The sequence below is a fragment of the Podarcis filfolensis genome (assembly GCF_964270895.1).
Source record: "Podarcis filfolensis genome assembly, chromosome: 14".
In the NCBI taxonomy this organism is placed as follows: domain Eukaryota; kingdom Metazoa; phylum Chordata; class Lepidosauria; order Squamata; family Lacertidae; genus Podarcis; species Podarcis filfolensis.
The window spans coordinates 42,678,279-42,699,156 of NC_139616.1; the positions used below are offsets into that span (position 1 = coordinate 42,678,279).

The following is a 20,878-nucleotide window of genomic DNA, read 5'->3' on the forward strand; positions in this document are numbered from 1 at the left end:
TTCTCCTAAAAATACCGCTTTTTGTTCCTATGTGGGTTTTTTTACTAAACCACACATTTTTGCAATCAGTTTCCCTGAATACAATGCATGAATTTTGTATTGCTTCGGAAAGGGTGATTTTGATAAATCCATCTTTGAATGTAAACCGAACCGAATTTCTTCCCCCATCCCTACTTGGGAGCAAGCCCCACTGAATTCGAGCTCAGCTAGGGACAGCAGGAGGCAGGGGGTGGGGTGGGCTGGATGAGCCTTAGGGTCCCTTCAAACTCTACAATTATATACCATAAGATTGTTAGTCTATGTATTTCAATGGAACACAATCCAGTTTATGGATTTGCCATATCCTACCCAATCACATCTGCTGTATTTACGCAAATTGAATGTGCCATCGAATTTTCAAAAACCTCAAAACCAAAAAATTATTTGCTGGCTGGTGCCATCAAATCTAATGTGCACCCTAATTTTCACAACTTAATTTGGCCAAAAAAAGGGGTGCATTACATTCAAGTAAATACGGTGTTTTAAAACAAAAAATACGTCCCCCCCCAAACATTAACTTGAAGATACTGCAGTACCAAGTTAATACCCTGAACCAGTCCAGGCAAGGCATATTACACTAATTTTGCACCAGTTGCACTGGTTACTGGTGCACTTCCAGGCCCATTTTTAAATACTGGCAGTGACCTTGAAATTAAAGGCTCACCTACATCCATAGACGCCTGCCCGTAACTCCATACCTGTATCCAAAACCTTGTTCCGATGCCCACCAGCAAAGGGAGTTCAGATGACATACACATCAGCCAGAGCCTTTTTGGCAGTGGCCCCACAATTGCGCAATGCTAACACACAGCATTATGCAGGCCCCATCCCAATATATTTTGAAACCCTAATATTTTACCTTGACTTAACGGAAACAGACTATGGCTAAGTGATGAGATGGTGTTGCCTGGTCTCAGTTCATGCTGTATTTTTGATGATTAGACCAGTGTTATTAAATGTAGCATTTAATGCTGGAAAGGACCTTGATTCTTGAAAGGCAGGGCTTATAAATTAATCCGTTAAACTGAGCAACTGGAGGAGCCAACATATAAAAAGAAACAAGAATAGATGGGTGAGGCCGATGCGCTCCTCTCTTTACACCAGAGGGCACTGTGATCCCTTCCAGGTGGTGTTGGAACCTCCAGGGATTGTCTTTGGTCTTTCAAATTTCACCTTGGGCAAGGCCAAAATTCGGCCTGCCCACCCCCCACCCCCCGCCTTCCCTTCTGCTCAATTCACTGCATCACAGGGCCAATGGAAGTTGTAGTCCAACGACATTTCAATGGCCACAGGTTCCCCCCCCATCCCTTTTCAAACAACACAGAGAAACCTTCCCCTGCCCTCAAGTGTGCTTATTCACATGTAAAGGACAGACCACCGCCTTCTCCAACCACATATTATATGTAAACATGGCAAGACCAGTGGACCTGCTTTTCCACAGGCCAGATTTGTCCGCTTCGGAGAAACACAGGCAGGTTTTCAGGCGTGCTTTTATTTTCAGCTCGTGCTGCAAAGTTGGCGAGAGACATCCGGTGCCGTGCAAAATGGTTCGCTGTTGGCACTGTTCTCCTGGATCTCTTTCTCACCTCCATGGGCCCGTTTCTCATCATGACCTGGAGAGGCAAGAGGCTGTCCTGATGTGCAGGATCCTGTGGAGGATTATTTGTACGCAGCCTTTGAAAGCCCCCCTCTCTTCTCCAGTTTGACGAAAGTCGAGGAACCAACTGAACGCAGACGCCGCTGATATAAAAACGACACCCTCTCCCCTTGCGCGAGTCTCCTGAGTGTGATTTTCGGTGGCCATTTTGGCTTTCTGTTCGTTAGCCACCGCAGGACGATTTGTATGTTTCTTATTCCTCTTAATGTACCTGCCTGCCTGCCTGCCTACTATTTTAGAGCTAAGAAAAACAGACCATGCGATCCAAGGGCAATGTTTCCCCGGCCAACCCTGTGCCTGAGAATGGCTGGTTTATCGCACAACAAGATGCTGATACTTTCCCCAGTTCTTGTGAACAAATTCCCAAACTTCTTGACGGTAAACTGCCAGGATGATCAGGGCGATGAACAGGGCTATCACCACGAAGCTTTTCAACATGAAATAATTCTTCTTGCGGGGCCTGGTTTTCAAAAAATGATCCACGCAGTCGGCAAACAAGTACTTTTTTGGGGCATAGCCGAGCTGTTGCCGGGCTTTATCTATTTTGAACGTGTTCGTGTAAGCAATGTTGTACACCTGCGAAGTGAAAGCAAAGGAGTTGGGTTTCTTTTAAAAACTGTTTTGAAACAACATGAGAGCAAACGACAATGGAGGGTGCCTGGTCTGGGGTGGGCTTCCCAGATTCAGTGCCCTCCAGATGTCGCTGCACCACAATTCCCTTCATCCCATCATCGTTTCCATCACACATTTAAAATGATGCTTTTTGTAAGAACCTAAGAAGGCACCGGCTGTATCAGGTCAAAGGCCGACCTAGTCTTGGCATCCCGTTCTCACCGTGGGCAACCCGAGGCCTATGGGAAGCCCAGAAGCAGGAGCTGAGAACAACAGCCCTCTCCCCACTTGCGACTCCCAGCAGGTGATATTAAGAGGCATCCAATGGAGGCAGGACATAGCCATAGCTGTCAAGCGTCCCTTATTTGGCGGGACAGTCCCTTATTCCAGCGCCATGTCCCGCTGCTGTCCCTTATTGACGATGTCTCTGAAATAAGCTACTGAAGGTAATGGGGCCCTTTCTATGTCCAGCTTGCTTTGTCAACAAATTGTTGCTGTTTTTTGTGTTGAATATATGCTATATGATGGTATCTATATAATAGGTATCTAAAGCCTATTATATGCAGATATCTATATAATAGGTATCTAAAGCCATTTGCACGCAACAAAATAGGTATTTTATAAAAATAATTGTTGATCCCTTATTTTGGCTGCTGAACCCTTATTTTCGAGGCTGCTGGTCCCTTATTTTCAAATCTGTAAGTTGACAGCTATGGACATAGCTATTGTGATATGTAGCCAGTGATAGCTTTCTCACCCACGACTCTGCTGAACCCTCTTTTTGAAAAGCACAATAGTTTATTTTAGAATTTCTGCCAACATAAACAACAACAAAAATGTATATGGTAGCATGCCAATTCATAATACCATTAAGAACATCAGACGTATGTAATGCAAGCCAAGAGTAACAACAGAGTAAAGACGAAAGAAAAATTAGAAGGGGAAAGAAGTGTGGTGTAATGGTTAGAATGTTGGGACGTGACCTGGGAGATTTCTCCATCTGTAAAATGGGCTCTTTGTGCGGGACAAAAGCCAGCCAGCCAGATTCCAAAGCTCCCTCTGCACTACAAGGGCTTTTGGTATGTTTTTAAGTTTGTTTTCTTGTGCTTTTCTATTTTGTATTCTGCCCTGGTAATTTGCTTGATGGGTAGAGTATACGTTACTACAACAAATGGCTCAGTCAGTAGAGCATGAGACTCTTAATCTGAGTATTGTAGGGTTGAGCCAAAGATTCCTGCATTGCAGGGGGTTGGACTAGATGACCCTGATGGTCCCTTCCAACTCTACACTCCTGATTCTATGAAACAAACCCAGTACGTAATAACGTAGGCATGCATTACCTCATTTCTGGTGACCAAAGGTGTGATTTCAACAATGGGCATTAACAGGTTGTGGAAGTGTTCCATTGCCACAGCTGTACAAAGAAAAAAAAAGCACTTGATAAATACAATGGTCACTTGAAATAGCAGCGCATGCACAAAGCTGTGAGTCAAATGCTTGGGTCTGTCTAGCTCAGTACAGGCAGGCAGCAATGCTCCATTCAGACAGACATATTTCCAATACCTGCCTGCAGATACCAGGGATTGAACCCAGGGTCATTCCGCACGCAAGTAACACATTCTGCTGCTGAGCCCTGACTGCATTTCTCGAGTCTAACTTTGGCAACTTATTTGTTTATATTGCTAAAAAGAGCTGCAATTAAACTGTTCTCTGGCATCGGGGATTCCCTGTGCCCGGAGCTCCAAAAAGGTTGGGTTAAATTATACATTAAATTAAATATATGTAACATTTGGGTTTCAGACAGTTGTCACCATGGGCAGCCGCAATCTGGGCTGAGGCCATGCTGTGAAAGGTTGATCCTTTTCTTCACTTGCTGTTGTCCTGATCAAAATTCCCCCCCTCCTCAACACCTGCATAGGAGTGAACTTCCCCACAGAAACTTTTCCCCATCCTTCCCACAAGGCAATGCAGTTGTAGCCAGGGGTGTGTGTGCATGGAGAATGCTATTTTTTATGGAACAACATCAGGGTTGAAAAACATTGACCTCTGCCCCCTCAGGTCTCAGTTGAGATGGGCGCCAATATAGTGCAATAGGCTCATCTGCACATAACACTAAACAATGGCTGTCAAGCTTCAGAAACGCAGATCTTTTGTGATTGGGAGAAGGATTTCTGCAGAGTTTAGCTTCTGCTTCCAAACTTCTCAGTTTAAGCATTATGGTTTACCACAATGGCCAGTTCAACAAGCCAGCTTCTCAAGCCATGGTTTATTGCAAGATAAAATTCCTGATTCACACCAAGTGCAAACCCAAGGTTTTGTCAGAACTACTGTAAAAACAAACAAACCCCAAACAACTGTTGAGCAAACAACTGGAAATATTTTACCTGAAAAATAAGCAAAAAGAACAGGAACACGTATCCATGGCTTGCTGCAACCCAATCCTTTAAACTGAAAGAAACATTGAAATACTGAAACCAGACAGCTTTGAATACAGCTGTTCATTTATCGATCTATCCATTCCATAACATTTCTGTACTGATTGTAGGAAAACCTCAAAGCGGTTTACGAAAAGGATAAAACAATAAAACGCTCGCAGATTACAACCATAATTTAAAATATAGAGGTTAAAATTAAGTCCAAAATTAAGACCAAAACAAATTAAAACTCCTGTTACTGAATTTCTTACAGAAAACTTCTGTGTCTGGAAATTTTCACTGGTAAAATACTCAGCAAAGGTTTGCATTATACATAGTCATCTATGGTTTGTAAGGGGGTCCTCCCCCTATATTCACCTGATTCCCCCCACATTAATAATAATTTATTAATAATAATAATAAATTATTATTAATAATTTATTAATTATTGCATCACATCAGGCCATATGAGACTCGAGGCACATTAAAAAAACCCCCGGAGAAACTGAAGCCCAACAGATGATACTGGACTCGAACTCCCATCCATCACAACCACCACAGCCAATAGGCTTAAGAGGTTTTAGAGCACAATTGTGTCTATAACAAACAGCTCTTGCACTCACCAGTGGGGTTAACCACTCAATAAGGTTGACCTTCTCGCCATCGTTGATGAAATATGCCTGGCCAGCCTACAAAGAACACAGGGGAAAGAGATCAGAATAGACAGGGGGAACTTGTGGCCATACAAACATTGTTGGACATTAAACTCTCCTCGGCCCCAATGGCCAATGATCATGCAAGGCACACATTGGCAATGAACTTTACATGTACGGTTTGCGTGCAGCCTTAGGAAGGAAAATAACCTACCTGGACACCTTTTGTGCTCAACCGAGAACTGTATAATTTCCTGGAAACTCCAGAGGTTTAGGTGCATTAAATTTATTGCCCACCAAAACAAAACAATAACAAAAACCCTGATGGTTTGATAGCCAAAGTATAAATACAACAATAAACTCAGGCAAAACATATCAAAAACTAATTTAACAGTGCAACGTCATGTCACTGGTGCTATCCAAATGCCTGTGCTTTGCCTGGCGCCAAAATGAGGACAAGGGTGGATCCAGGTGGGCCTCCCTTAGGAGAGCATTCTATAAATGGCGGGATACTATAGAAAGGTCCTGCTCTCTTATCCCCACTCTTATCCCCAGACCTTCCTTGGAGGCGGGTTATAGAGGAGAATCTCAGATTATGACCTCAGGGTCAGGGAAAGTTCATGGGGGAAATTAGTTATAGCAGTGAGCCATACAGTAAACTTAATATATATATTGGAACATCTGTTTTCTAGGGAGTTGGGCACCTCCCAGGGTACTATAGCCAAATTTTGCATGACAGCAAGGAACAGGTTTTTATCTAGGGAAGCTTTTAATGTTTGACGGACTATTGTATTTTAATATTTTGTTGGAAGCCGCCCAGAGTGGCTGGGGAAACCCAGACAGATGGGCAGGGTATAAATAAATCATCATCATCATCATCATCTATATTTGGATACACCTGGAAGCCATTTTGAATCAACATGGTGGACTTGAACCTTTTGACGCTGCACTGATGTTAACCACTGATTTCAAAACCACACTGGTGTTTTTGTGGGTTTCTTAGCATTAGCGAGCAATGCCTGCTGAAAAGCTGCTTAGTAAATCAATTATCCCCAAAATGCCACAGCCCTCCAGGTGCCTCACGCCAAGGAAATGCTCTGCACATCCCCAGAATGTTTGGCACCTGAAAAACTGGAGCACGTGTAACGATATACTCACAGCTATATAGTTCTTCTCAGGAGTGAGAGCGTCCATGGCGAGGATGTGAGCTTGCACGAGATTCTTGACATGAACCCAGTTCATCCGGGTCTCTGGTCCCCCAAATGTGAAGACAAACATCCCTCTTTGAATATTCAACTGTTGGAAGGTATGATTGAAGCATAACGTTGCCAGTTACAACGAGGGGCAAACTAGATGTGATGCAGAATTGTCACTGGCTCTCCTGAGCTGAAGAACAGGAGACTTTTAAAGCAAGCCCTATTCAGGTACAGTGGTACCTCAGGTTAAGTACTTAATTCGTTCCGGAGGTCCGTACTTAACCTGAAACTGTTCTCAACCTGAAGCACCACTTTAGCTAATGGGGCCTCCTGCTGCTGCCGCACTGCCGGAGCACAATTTCTGTTCTCATCCTGAAGCAAAGTTCTTAACCTGAAGCACTATTTCTGGGCTAGCGGAGTCTGTAACCTGAAGCGTATGCAACCTGAAGCATATGTAACCCAAGGTACCACTGTATTCCAAGCAGAGTAAACCCAGGGCATGTCTTTGCTTTTCTCAATGTGCCAACCCTTCTTCTGTTCAAGGAACACTATTCATTGCCCCCACCTCACCCTCGGTCTTCTCGCCTCCAGGCCAAACATATCCAGCTGTTTCAACCTTTCCTTGCGTGGCTTGTTTTCTCTGGTACCTAACTGTAACTGGTCTCATCCCATGGTGGTATTATTATTATTATTAATTGAATTTATATACCGCCCTATACCCGGGGGCCTCAGGGCAGTTCACAGAATAAAATCAAGATATAAAACCACAAAATACCTAATAAAAATAAAAGCAACAACCCAATAGCCCCTCCCCCCCAAACCCCTACATTTTAAAAGGGAATAGGATGTAAATCCGATCAACCAAAGGCCTGGTTAAAAAGGAATGTTTTTGCCTGGCGCCTAAAGGTGTACAATGAAGGCGCCAAGCAAACTTCCCTGGGGAGAGCATTCCACAGATGGGGAGCCACTGCAGAGAAGGCCCTTTCCCGTGTTGCCACCCTCCGGACCTCTCGAGGAGGAGGCACACGAAGGAGGGCCTCAGAAGATGACCTTGGGGTCCGGGTAGGTTCATATGGTAGTGTTTCCCCCCACATTCACAGAAGAGTGTTCTGAGCAAGTCACAATACGTACGGCCATCCGGGGAAAATGCCTTTGTTCTTCTGGCCCATAGATGCCGGGCGGTCGAAGAGCACAGGTGTGCAGCTTACCACCTCCTAGGAAACAGGACAAGAAGCCGCTGGCTGATTCCGAACACGTCAATTGAAGAAACCGCCATGTTTAGGGCTGATGCTGGACCACATGGGACAAGAGAGGCCAGAGGTTTCAGCATCTCCCGGCTCCTCCTCCTACCTGCTTCTAGGCTCCTCTGATGGATAGCTTTGGAGTCTTAAAGGGGCAACCTTCTATCCTGAAGGTGAGCATCCCTCTCTGTGCTGCTGGACCAGTGAGGTGCAATGGGAGGCACTGGCTTCTTCAGGTTCAAGGGCAGGTGTCCACGGAGGTCCTGGCTCTGAGCCTACAGGCCTTGGTGGTATGGGAGTGTCCTCTGCGGACTCCTGCCAGCCAACCCCAGGCTCTGCGGTCTCTCAGTCTCCAAGAGCAGGGCCAGAGCTGTGAACCTGGAATAACTTCATAGCTTGAGCCTCTTGAGTCTGAACCTTCTTGAGTCTGAACCTTAATCACTGCTTGACCCTGGGGGTCACGAAAGATACAATAAAATCATTCCCCCCCCCAAGTTTGCCACAGGCTAAGATCACAGAAAAGTACCTGGTAGAGACACTCCATTTGCTCCTAGAACCATCTGTTCCGCAATTGATTTGGTTCTGGAATACTCGTTCATTTGCTAAAAAGAAATCAAATTAATTAGTTTGGATTATTTAGCAAATACCAAAGCACGTAAGCCAACAGATCTGCTTGAACAAATAATACGTTTTTCTCCCCCTCAGTCAGTCACTATCTACATCCCAGGTGCCAAAGAACAGCCTGTATAATGAGATTTTAATCACAGTTCCAAGTCTTACCACGGGGTTATGGGTAAACCCCCAGCAGAGGGTCTTCCACAATTGGAGGAGGACCACATAGAACACCTCTATGTGCCAACTTAGAAGATGGATGGAAGGGGTTTATTTCTGCCTGAATCTGGGGAACACTTTCTCCCTTAGGATTTAACCAAGACTGTAATAACATTTATTTTTTTAAAAGAGTGAAAATAATGTGGGGAGGAGGTCAGTCTGCCCTACAGGAGTATGGGACACCAGTAGGGAAAGTGATGTCATGTGAAAATAATTCCATGTGTCTTACTCCTAACAGACCTGTGAGAAGATGTGATTCAGTTTCCCCAAAGCATGGGGTGTAACCCTACAGGGATGATACGGAGAGAAAAATAGGGCTGTTCTTAATCCCAGCGTGCCCAAGGGTCTCTAGTGGTAACCTAAGTCTAGAGATGAAATAGCAGGAGCAAGAGCTGGTGGCAGTGTTGTAGCACAGGGGTGGTTGCCCTGGGTGCAAAATTGCTTCCCTGGACACTTTCAACACCCAGCGCTGCCTCAGTCCAGCTGCACGCTCCTATCACTGGGCTCCACTGAAAATGGCTTCTCCATGCAAACTGGGAACAACCTCTCCAGACAATGGAAGAGCTCTTTTTCCTTACCTCTGTGGCTGCAATCTCTTGGGTGATTGCGGATGCTTTTAAGCAGCTGGATGCGCAAGCATCCATTTCCCTCACATCCAACCAACCCCTCCACGTGTCCCTGGGCACTGGCAACCCATCATATACCACTGGTTAGTGGGGAAGAGAGGAGGAGAAGGAGGAGGAAAAAGAGGCAAGTACCCACTAGGACCGGTAGAACAGAAGGCAAGGAGACTAGCAGTAGCCAAACCCAACGACAGACAGGCAGGGGCACACCATGACTGGTTCTAAGACCTTCTGGATCAGGCCAAGGGCCCATCTAGTCCAGCATCCTGTTCTCACGGTGGCCAACTAGATGCTTGTGGGAAACCTACAAGCAGGACCCAAGCACAAGAGGCCTCTCCTCCCCTCCTGTGGTTTCCAGCAAATGGTATTCAGAAGCACTGCTGCCTCTGACTGTGGAGGCAGAGCAGAGCCATTATGGCTAGCTGTCCTTGATAGCCTGCTCCTCTGGGAATTTGTCTATGTGCTGGGCCCGGGGGTAACACATGAAACACGGTCCAGAATCCAAAGGTTCCGCTGGGAGACAGTCCGACAGGGCCAAGGCAGGACACGAGGCAGGAAACCAGGCAAGGATAGGTGCAGGATCTAGCATACAGCAATGTTGCTCCCGCAACCTGGGGCAGGGTCCGACAGCCTTTTATCTTTGTTGGGGTAGCGGCTGGTCCTGATCCCCCGGCGACTCACCTCCCTGTTTCGCCCGAAGGTGAGCACTCCTCCTGCGAGTACTCAGGTCTCTCCTTCTCTCAGACCATAGTCTCTGCAGCTTGGGAGACGTCGGTGGGTTACTAGACCCAGCTTCCCCTGACCCAACTGATAGTGGAGCAGCTGTAAGTGATGGCCCAGCTGAAGGCAACGAGGTAATCCCCGCATCTGGAGCCAGGGCAGGCTCAGGCCCCTGACTTGGCCCAGCTGGTGTTTGTTGCAGGGGAACCTGTGCAGAGTGGGAATCTTCAGGATCAGGCCCCAGACTTGGTTCAGATGATGCCTGAGGCAGAGGATCTGGTGCAGACTGAGTCTCCTCTGGTTCCGAGTCCGAGCCCGAGTCCCAGGCCATCACAGTCTAATCCTCTTTTAAAGCCACCCAAGTTAGGGGCCATCACAGCCCCTAAAGTACCATAGTTTATCTATGAGCTTCTAAGCAAGAAGGCATGGAGGTGGGGGGGGGGGCAGACCGAGGGCTAATAGACCAGGCTCCGCCAGTTCTTCGGATCCACCCCTACACTTTGGATCCAAAGCAACAGGCTGGGAAAAAACAACACGTAATTTCCCTTGTGTTGTGGGGAGGTCATTTAAAAAAACAATTCGGCCCTCCTCTCTCTTGCCCCCCCCCACCGTCGGTTGCAGCCAAATGCTAAAAAGGGGAGCAGCCCCAATACCTCTGCTAAAGGAAAATAAGGCACACTCTGTTCGTCGGCGTCAATAAGGGTTTGCCCGCCAAACACCACGTTGATGCTGCTTGTGTAGACCAGCCTGGGGACGCTTCGTCGCTTGCAGACTGCAGAGACATAGGAAACACAAAGCACTTTGTTGAGGGAAGGAGGCAAATGGAAATCTGCTTTCCTGAGGGAAAGGGCTGGTATCTCAGGATGGCTGAGAGCAACAGCAGCCAACAAATGATTCTGCCCCGGCTCACGTTACAGCATCCTCCAGCCCCAGGAGCCTTCAAAAGGGAGCTCTTTCTAGAGAAAGAACCGTGGGGTGGGGGGAGAGAGAGACTCTGGAGTTGCTATCTGGGGGTGATTGGTTTTGCTGTACCCTCCAGCCCTAGGAGCCTGCAGAAGGGAATTGCTTAATGAATACTTTAGCCTGAACTATTAGTAAGCAGTATACTTACTTCTTAAATGTTTATCCTTGCTAAATTAATTCTTAATTGTTGATTCTTGGGGGTTTTTTTGCATTATGTTGCAGTGATGTTATTTGTCTTACTGTGTTCTTTGTCCAGGGCAGCTGTCTACCAGCTCCATCTGAGACCCTACCTGCCCGCAGACTGTCTTGCCACAGTAGTACATGCTCTAGTTAGCTCCCACTTGGACTCCTGCAATGCGCTCTACGTGGGGCTACCTTTGAAGGTGACTCAGAAACCACAACTAAGACAAAATGCAGCTGCCAGACTGATGACTGGGAGCAGCTGCCGGGACCCAGTCCTGAAGTCCTGAAGTATCTACATTAGTTCCCAGTACTTTTCCGAGCACAATTCAAAGTGTCAGTGCTGACCTTTAAAACCTTATACAGTGGTGCCCCGCAAGACGAATGCCTCGCAAGACGAAAAACCCGCTAGACGAAAGGGTTTTCCGTTTTTCGATGCGCTTCGCAAGACAAATTTCCCTATGGGCTTGCTTCGCAAGACGAAAACATCTTGCGAGTCTTGCGATTTTTTTCGCTCCCCCCCTTTTTCTAAGCCGCTAAGCCGCTAATAGCCTTTTAGCTGCTAAGCCGCTAAGACTTTAATAGCCGCTAAACCGCTAATAGCGTTAATCCGCTAAGCCGCTAATAGGGTTGCTTCGCAAGACGAAAAAACCGCTAGACAAAGAGACTCGCGGAACGGATTATTTTCGTCTTGCGAGGCACCACTGTACTGCTTTGGCCCTGCATACCTGAAGGAGCGTCTCCACCACCATCATTCAACCCAGACACTGAGGTCCAGCTCCGAGGGCCTTCTGGCAGTTCCCTCATAGTGAGAAGTAAGGTAACAGGGAACCAAGCAGAGGGCCTTCTGGGTAGTGGCGCACGCCCTATGGAACGCCCTCCCATCAGATGTCAAGGAAATAAACAACTATCTGACTTTTAGAAGACATCTGAAGGCAGCCCTGTTTAGGGAAGTTTTGAATGTCTTATGTCTTACTATGTTTTAATGTGTTGGAAGCTGCCTAGAGTGGCTGGGGCAACCCAGTCAGATGGACAGCATATAAATAATAAATTACCATTATTATTCTTTATCGTATTTAGACTGGCTTTTGTGCGAACTGCTTTTGAGCACAGATTTATTTGTGGGAGATGTGGTATGTAAACAAGCCGACCATCGACGATCCTCAGCCCGGGCTCATCCAAAACAAAGCACTGAGGCTGTACGCACCTTCAATGACGACACTGGTTCCTCCGACATTGACAGACCGAATATGTCTCTTGTGCATCTAGGAAAAGCAGGAAGAGGTTTAATGTCGCACCAGCTGCTGCAATCAAAGCAAAATGAATTGCTTTAGCTTGTTTTGGTCTCTGGAGAATTGGCCTGGCTTGCTCCCTAGGCGGCAAGAAGGCCAGCTTGTAAAAGTTGAATTTCTCCAAAAAAGGGGGAAAAAATCCTCTGAAAAAAGTGGTCAAGAAGGGCTATTGTTCAGAGGCTGTGTACCTGCTGAAGGTCCCAGGTACGTTCCCTTGCATCTTCAGTTAGAAGGTTCAGACCACAAGTGTTGGGAAAGAGTCTTTGCCCAAGACCCTGGAGAACTGCTAGTTAGTCTTGGGTGAAATCAAGCCTAGGGAACCTTTAATAGTCCTCCAGAGGTCACATGTTTCTAGGTGGGGCCAAAAGTGGATGTGGAACAACAAATGATAATTTACTTATGCACCCCTCTCAGCACATTGTTTACTGAAAATAAAACATTTCTCTTCTTAAAAAATGTACATATTCTTACTGTTGCCTTTGCTTAATGTCTGTGATCTAATTCAGCATCACTCAGGCATCTTTTTTCAAAGCATCATAGAATTGGAAAGGACCATGAGGGTGTCAGGGTCTGGCTGGATGAGGAAGAGTGTTGGGCGCCGCCTAAACAAGAGACCCTTCCAGGGAGGACACAGAAGATGACAACTTAGACCCAGGACAGTGGTGGTGGGACACAGGGGGCCAGTGTGCAGGAGTGTCAAGCTGGGAGATGCTAGATGCAGGAGGGCTGAGTGATCGGGGGGGGGAGGGGGTCAGAAGGTCTTTCAAGATAGCGCTAGGTGCTGAGAGTCTCAGCGTGAGTGCAGACTCAGAGAGAGAAGAGTCCGAGGCTGCCTCTGCTGCCAAGAAACTGGCTCTCCTCCCCAGATTCCCCACTTGAGGAGAGTCCTGCAAGCTGCTCAGCAACGGGCCAGACAGGCCCAGAGAAGGAGCCCCCGCCCTTGCCGTATTTTACATCTGCCTGGGAGGGATCTGGAGTGAGAGGGGAAGGAGCTAGGTGAGACGAGCCAGAGGGACGCTGCTGTGTTGCTTCCTTTCTGTGAATTAAAAGCTTATTGCATTCTGTGTCTCAAGTTCTTTCCTGGCTTGTGGATGACCTGTGCTCGCCTGACAGCTCCTTGACAGAGGGTCAGCTAGTCCAACCCCCTCTAGTGCAGGATTCCTTTGCCAAATGCGGGGGTTGGACCCACAGCCCTGAGATTAAGAGTCTCATGCTCTACAGACTGAGCTATCCCAGACTGTCTGTATCCATTCAGGGCTTCTTTGGCTGAGAGTCTAGTGTGTTTTATTTTCCTTTCTGAAAGGGACGGGCCCTGGAAAAAAACTACCAATAGATCTCCGTTTGATTTAGGGCAGCGGGAAATTTTCTGAAAATCTGTTCAACACAATCTGGAAAGGCCACATGAAAGGGGTTGATTCCTTGCAGAAACTCAAGACGAAGAGAAGCCAACTCACTTGTTCCAATCCTGTCATTCCGTACGCGGCTGCGTGAATGACACAGTCTGCCCCTTCGCAGGCTGCATAAAGCGGGTCATAGTGCCTCACGTCTGCCTAGAACACAGAGATCACATACTCCTGAGTGAGGGCTGGGGAGGTCAGCAATGTTTTTCCCCAGGCAACAGACAACAAAGGATGCTGAGAAGCCAAGGTACACACTCTAAGACCACCAGCAACAGGGAAGAGAGGGCAAGGACCCGGTTCTTTGATCACGCAGATCTTCTCTGTCATTGCAAAGGGTCATGAGACATACTGTGCAAATCATGCCATCATAAGAGTTGGAGGAGGCCTCACACACCATCCATCCCTCTGATGGAAGGACTGCAAAGCAAATCCAACGGGTGTCTGTGCAGAAAGAGAGAGTGTTTGTCCATACTGGAGAACTCTGGATTTGCACTTGCCTGTCTCATTAATATAGGGATAGCCACAGGTTGTCCTTCCCATCCCATAGTGTTGTCCTGGAACTTCCCCCCTTTAAATGAGGGTTTTCCTGGTCCTTGGAAAGTTCAAAACAGGCAGGATTGGACCCCCCCCCCCCGATCTTGCAGAGATCATAGTCACCTACCCCACCAGGTGCCACTGATCACTGGTGCTTGCAAACCCTTCCCCCACAACCACACTTTACCTGCCTTACACCTGACAGCAGATAATAATCTCTCTCTACATGATATGTTGCTTATGGAAAAGAAAAGTGGGGTGTTACGATCATAATAATAAATGATAAATACCTGTACGAGTACTACTCCTTTTGGAATTTCCCAGAGGGGTTGGTTAATATCATAGAGAATCACACTGGTTCCTGATTTGGCAAGGGCACGGCCAAGGCTAAAGCCAAAATAGCCAGCACCTCCTGTTATCACTGTCTTGTTGCTCACTTTCTTCAGCCCTCGGTTACCGGTGTCAAGTTTCTGTTCAGCAGGCTGGGCATCTTGTTTAGAGGATTTGCGGTTTTTTCGGTCTTTCTGCTGAGATGTCTCCATTGCGCACTACGGGGGGGGGGGGGGCCTCAGGGATCCACCGGATCTGGTATTACAAAACTCCACCAAGGTAGGAGCAAAAGTATCTCCTTCTCATAACCTGTTGAAAGAGCACAAAGACCAATTTTGTTGCTGCTGTTGCTACCGGAATAACAGCGCCATTGGTAGAGCATAAGACTCTTAATCACAGGGCCATGGGTTTAAGATTCCTGCACCGCAGAGGGTTGGACTAGATTAGCCTTTCTCAACCTGTGGGTCCCCAGATGTTGTTGAACTACAACTCCCATCACCCCAGCTAGCAAGTCCAGAGCTCAGGGATGATGGGAGTTGTAGTCCAATAACATCTGGGGACCCACAGGTTGAGAACCGCTGGACTAGACGATCTTCGTGGTCCCTTGCAACTCTATAATTCTTTGATTCTAAGATTTCCATGTTTCTCAGTCCGGTTCTTATTTAAGGAACATTTTATTTAAGGAACATATATATATATATGGCTTCTCTATGTAGCACTTATTCACAAATGAATGTTTAACTTTTTGGCGTTCTGTTATCAATACCCTACTGATATCCTGCTGTTTGCCCTATAGTCCTCAACTTCGGTAATGAAAATTAAAAAGAAACACGCTGTGATGTTATGAAAAGTGATACACTTCTCAGCATTTCTGAGAATGCCTCACTGGGGCATATGAGGCGGGCTTCTCCAGTGATAAATTATATTTGGTCCAAAGTTGTCAGCATCAACTTTGCATTAGCAAAACCCTTGATATTTGGAGATGTCCGCGTATTTTTAAATTATATTCCCGTAGCATGGGGATTAACAGCAAGACAACAAAAGCGGACTTCTGTTTTGGTATTCCTACGGGGATCTGGTTAGCCATGGTGAGATCAGGATATTGCTCCTCTGTATCTATGGCCCCATGCCTTTTTATCACACATTCATGATCGTTTGTGTTCACAGTGCTATTAACGGGGGTCATACACACTTCTGTTTTTGATGCAATCCACACTTGCAAAAAGTTTGGGGTGGCCATACTGCTTCATTTCCAACCAGAGACAAAGGTTTAAAGGTTTGAACATTTGCAAGAAGCAAAGATTTAAAGCCCCTCTGCGCCTCCCCCCCCCCGCCCCCCAAAGCAGCAGGCTCCCAACGCAGATCAGGGCCCCCTTGCCTGCAATTTACTTCAAAAAGTCATTATCTCAATTGCTAATTGTGTAAACGCTGTGCCGTCCAGTTAGGTGTTTGGAATGAGTTCCTACATGGCACAGCTCTCTTTTTTAGATTGCATTCAATCTGGCAAGATCTAGATAAAATCAAGCATTAAATTTTTAGTGTTTACTGCAACATGTTCATCACACAGTAAAATGAAGCACTGGTGGTGGAATTATTCTGTTTACGTTCGCTCTGTGACACTTCCACAATGCTAGTATGTTATCGCTGTATGGGTGGGGTCATATGTGACCATCCCAAAAGCATTAGGAACCCAAATAATCATGAATGAGCACTAAAAAGGATGCTTGAAAGGGCATAGAAGGAACCCATAGCCTAGTTCATTCGTTATGTAGCTGCTTCTCATCACGCCACCCATTGCCACCCTGGTAGGGAGTGAAGGAGCAACAATGATCTCTCAGCCTCTCCAACCTCGCAGGGTTGTCGCAAGGATAAAAAGGAAGTAAGCATATATACCCCCTTGTGGTCTTGGGTGGAAATCATTGTATGAAATAAACAAAATATATCAGATGTGGGGCTGTATTTTGCTTTCGTTTTACTTAATGGGAAGAGGGTGGGTTGGTGAACGGTAGTCATTATTAACCCCCAACGTGGCTGGTTTTTTTTGAAAACCACACAGAGGTTTTCTTACAATCAAGCGATATGTAAATTTTGTTATAAATAAATAAATCTCTCTTAGTCACCCCAAGGTAATAACAACCGCTTCTTATACTCCTGGGACCATAGACCAAAGTGGTCACGAGCATCTTCCAATGAAGAATCTGGTGTAAAAGGTAGTCAATCGTATTACATATGCCAATAAGTCTCTTCTCCCCATAGGCTGCTGCAACAGAGAACTGCTTTTGCATCACGTCGCTTCAGAATGTTTCAGTTTAAAAGGAGACAGTTGGTGCAGTTAAATAGAATTCTACCTCACGCCTCTTGTGGGGATAATACAGCAATGGCCAGGTGTGCTTACATGGAAGTAAATTCCACTGAAATCTGTGGGGTTTACTTTGGAGTAACCAGGCCTTGGCTTGGAGTGCAAACAATAAAAACGCAAAGCTGCTCATTGGCACACAGGGATTGTTTGGATTCCAGTATTTGGGGAATTCATCTTTGAAGTTTGGCTGTGATTTTTGGATAAATCTGAATACTTCAGATACAAAGGGCACAGCCTTCCATCTCCATTTATTATTGCATTACAAGCACACTTTTTTCAAACTTTGCTGCATGTTTCTTTTCGGCACTCATGACATAAGACACAGAGAAGAATAGAATTGTAGAGTTGGAAGGGACCAAGAGGGTCATCTAGTCCAGCCCTCTGCAACGCAGGAATCTTCTGCCCGGGGGTCAAACCCACGACCCTGACATTAAGAGTCTCATGGTCCACCAACTGAGCTATTTAAAACATCTGAAGATATTGTTGGGGGAGAACCACCTGCACTGCTAACTTTTGCTGCATCCCTGTTATAAGCCAATTATTTACCTGAAGGAAAAACATCATCTCTGCCTTCCAGTCTGCCCCCCCCCCCGCTGTGTTTGGATGAAGCATGTTGTCAACAAAACCATTTCACCATTCTGCTATAAAAAGCAAAGATCTTTGCCACAGCAAATGAAAGAGGTCCACAGGATTTCCCCTCATTCAAAAAAGGAAAATACCTGTGGTTTCCTTGCACAAACCCCCAGATATTATCATATCTAGACAGGCAGATATGTGCGAGATACTTTTAATATCGGTTTATTACCCTGGTTGTACGTTAACTCATAGCTTTGCCAAAACACCACTTCAATAAAATAAAATAAAAACCTTCTAACAGTGCAGTGCTAAGCACAGTTACTCAGGTGTAGGACTCACCCAGTTCAATGACATCTACTCCCAGGTAAACTGTGCATTTATGCCCCAAAATTAAATTTTAATTTTGGAAGTGAGGGAATGACAGCGAGTGGCGACACCAATTATACTTATTTCTGTGCAGGAATAGTAGGAAATTATAAATAATCACAGGGTGTTCTGAAGACAGGGTGGGGATTGCTGGGATAATAAACCATCCACACAATTATTATAGAGGTCCCAAGCAGGGTAGTCCCTCCGTACACGTTTTATTTCCTTTTGCAAACGTTATTTCGTTTTCACTCAACCAAACCTCTCAGTTTTAGAAGGCCTGGAGATGTACACCTTTGGGTGAGATTCAATACTCCTTGCTCCCCCACCGCTCGCTTCCTGAGCGATGCAATGGGCGAGAAAAGGAGATCCGTGGGTTGTGCCTCCGACTAAGCTTCTACTCAAGAGTAGGCCCATTGAAAGCCCTGGCCCCTCACGCCCAGCTTCCGGCCATTGACTTCAGCGGGTCTCCTCCCGAGTATGGCCTTAGTTGGGAAGCTCTAGCGCGTAAAGCCCTAGTAGCCATAAGAAGGTCTCCTGCAATAATATTATTACCCTGGGAAGGGGTCCTTGGCAGAAGGGATTTCCTAGGGGCGGGGTGGGGCAAATCCTGGCTCTTTCCCCCCCAAACGGCAGGAGGTGGCTCCTTTTCCTCTCCCTCACGGTTGACCAGGAGACACCCCCAGCTAGGCATAGTCCCCAGTCGGGCAGGCTTACATCTTCAATTCATCCATCCTAAGACGAAGAAAAGCCACTGCGGAGGAGCCCGGCTTGGTGTTGGCGGTACTGTACTTCCAGCGGGGAGGAGAACCGTAAATATTAAAGGCGCAGCGCAAGCACAAGAGAGTTCTGTTATCTCCAGGTGAGGGTGGCGCTATCCGACGCCCCCGTGCGATCCTATATATCGGGGTAGCCAACTCCCAAGAGACTGCGATCTACTCACAGAGTTAAAAACTGGCAATGATCTACCCCCTTTTTTTGGGTTCAGGTCAAAGTTGTTGAGCTCTTTTTTAGGAAGGAAAGCCCTGGTTTTTTTGGGGGGGTTGAGATTTTGTTGGAAGAAAAGCCCCGTTTTTTAGGGGTTCAGGTCAAAGGTTTTTTTAGGGAGGAGGAAAGCCCCGTTTTGGGGGGTGCAAGGCAATAAGGTTGCGCTTTTTTGGGGGGGAGCCAGTGATCTACCAGTGATCTACCACAGATGTCCAGTCATCTACCAGTAGATCACGATCTACCTGTTGGACATGCCTAATACACACACACACACACACACACACAAACACACCCCAGGTGTGGGGAAGCTTTGGCCCGCCAGATGTTGCTGAACTACAACTCCCACCACTCCTGGCTTGTTGGAGCAGGTGGGAGTTGTAGTTCAGCAACACCTGGTCTTTCAAATTCGGCACACACACCCTCCACACCTCTTGCCTTCCATTCTGCTCAGTTCACTATGTCATAGTTGCAACAACTTGAGGTGCCCCCTAGGCTCAGCGCCCAGTGCGGCGGAACAGGCCCTGCTGCCCTGCTCAGAGGGACTGATGGGTCCCCCACACCTGCCGTACCTGCACTGTACATTTAAATCACATGACTTCCCCACCGAAGAGTACTGGGAATTGCAGGTTTTCCCTGTGCAGAACCACACTTCCCAGCATCCTATGCAAGCTAGGGTTCCCAGGATTCTTTGAGGAGAGTTATGCACATTTAATGTGCTTTAAATGTCTAATAATGACCTGCCCTTAAAGCACGTGTTTTCCCTTCAAAGAATCCTGGGAAACATAGTTCTCTAGCACCCTATGGTTCCCAAGATTCCTGTGGGGTGGAACCATGCACTGTAAATGGATAGTATCCAAATAATTTATTTCTCAGATGCATTGATGCACCTAACTTAGGCATGTTCATGGCCTTCAACGGGTCTGTGTAGGATCCATTATATCCAGTGGGAATGTTGAGCAGAAAATGTTCAGGATCTCACTGGTGGTCAGTCAACCATTTGTAGTTTGGCCCTGCAGATAATCAGTAGCATTGAAAAGCGAGGGGGGGGGGTGGAGCAGAGAGATCACAGTTATTACAGCAGGCATATGACAGCATAAATGTCTCAATACACCTGCTGTCAGGAACTGGCTGGACGAAGAGGAGTGGTGGGAGGCACCAGCTAGGGAACCCCCAAGGGAAACCCTAGAGGAGGAAGGCTCAGAGCCCAGGGATTGGTGGTGGGACACTAAGGAGAGGTCAGGGCGAGAAGACTGGGAGGAGAGGGTGGATGCTGAAGGGGCAACAGGGCTTAGTGAGAAGGAAGAGGCTGTGACAGAGAGCAGTTTAGACTCCGAGGCTGAAGCAGAGGGGGGGGGGCGGGTCAAGCGGCAGCTGGGGAATCCAGGGAGTCTCCCTCGCCTGCTGTGACAAGCTCCACCCCTGGTCTCCAATAAATTGAAGAGTAATGAGAGCAGACCAGAGGTGCGCAGATGCAACGTGACTGCTTAGGAAACATCTGGGAGAGGAGTGTTAGGGATGTTGGGAGGCGGAGAACTTCAGTCCATAGGAGCAGGAGCTGCTGGGAAGGGTTGCTGAGTTGTACTGAAATTGAAATACTTTATTGTCACTTGTACAACTTGTATACAGTGAGATTACACGAGCACCCCCCACTCAGCTCTCTTAGTCTTAATTCCCCTTGTTTACTGACGCACACCCACCAAACACGAAAGTCAGTTGCCCTGTTGTTATCTTTTCATTCAGCAGCCTAACAGCCCATGGATAGAAGCTGTTCTTTACCCTGTTGGTGCAACTAATCATGCTTCTATATCTTCTGACCGAGGGCAGGAGATCCAGAAAGTGCCAGCCAGGGTGTGAATCATCCCTGAGAATTTTCCTCACGCTCCTGAGGCAACGTTCTTCCGCTAT

At 46.8% G+C, this 20,878-nt stretch overlaps 2 protein-coding genes across 3 annotated transcripts in view; one reads left to right on the forward strand and one right to left on the reverse strand.

The window, feature by feature from the left end:
• Positions 1-1,513: 1,513 nt before the first annotated feature.
• SDR42E2 (short chain dehydrogenase/reductase family 42E, member 2) lies at positions 1,514-18,829 on the reverse strand. Of its 2 annotated transcripts, none has more exons than XM_083585804.1 (12): positions 18,704-18,829; positions 14,646-14,994; positions 13,876-13,971; positions 12,337-12,394; positions 10,640-10,758; positions 8,339-8,414; positions 7,703-7,785; positions 6,534-6,671; positions 5,346-5,411; positions 4,693-4,756; positions 3,649-3,722; positions 1,514-2,272 (listed from the first exon to the last, which is right to left on the reverse strand). In XM_083585804.1, exons 2-12 carry the CDS (start codon positions 14,895-14,897, stop codon positions 2,009-2,011), a joined length of 1,290 nt encoding a protein of 429 aa, XP_083441930.1. In that variant the 5' UTR covers positions 14,898-14,994; positions 18,704-18,829; the 3' UTR covers positions 1,514-2,008. The 2 variants fall into 2 exon arrangements, with proteins under 2 accessions (XP_083441930.1, XP_083441931.1); XM_083585805.1 differs by lacking the exon at positions 18,704-18,829 and adding an exon at positions 16,806-16,897.
• The window catches only part of TNFRSF13B (TNF receptor superfamily member 13B), a 42,904-nt gene continuing 25,017 nt past the window's right edge, over positions 2,992-20,878 (forward strand). The window contains exon 1 of the mRNA XM_083585907.1: positions 2,992-3,006. The gene's annotated coding sequence lies outside the window, so the exon portion shown is untranslated. The remainder of the gene's footprint in view (positions 3,007-20,878) is intronic.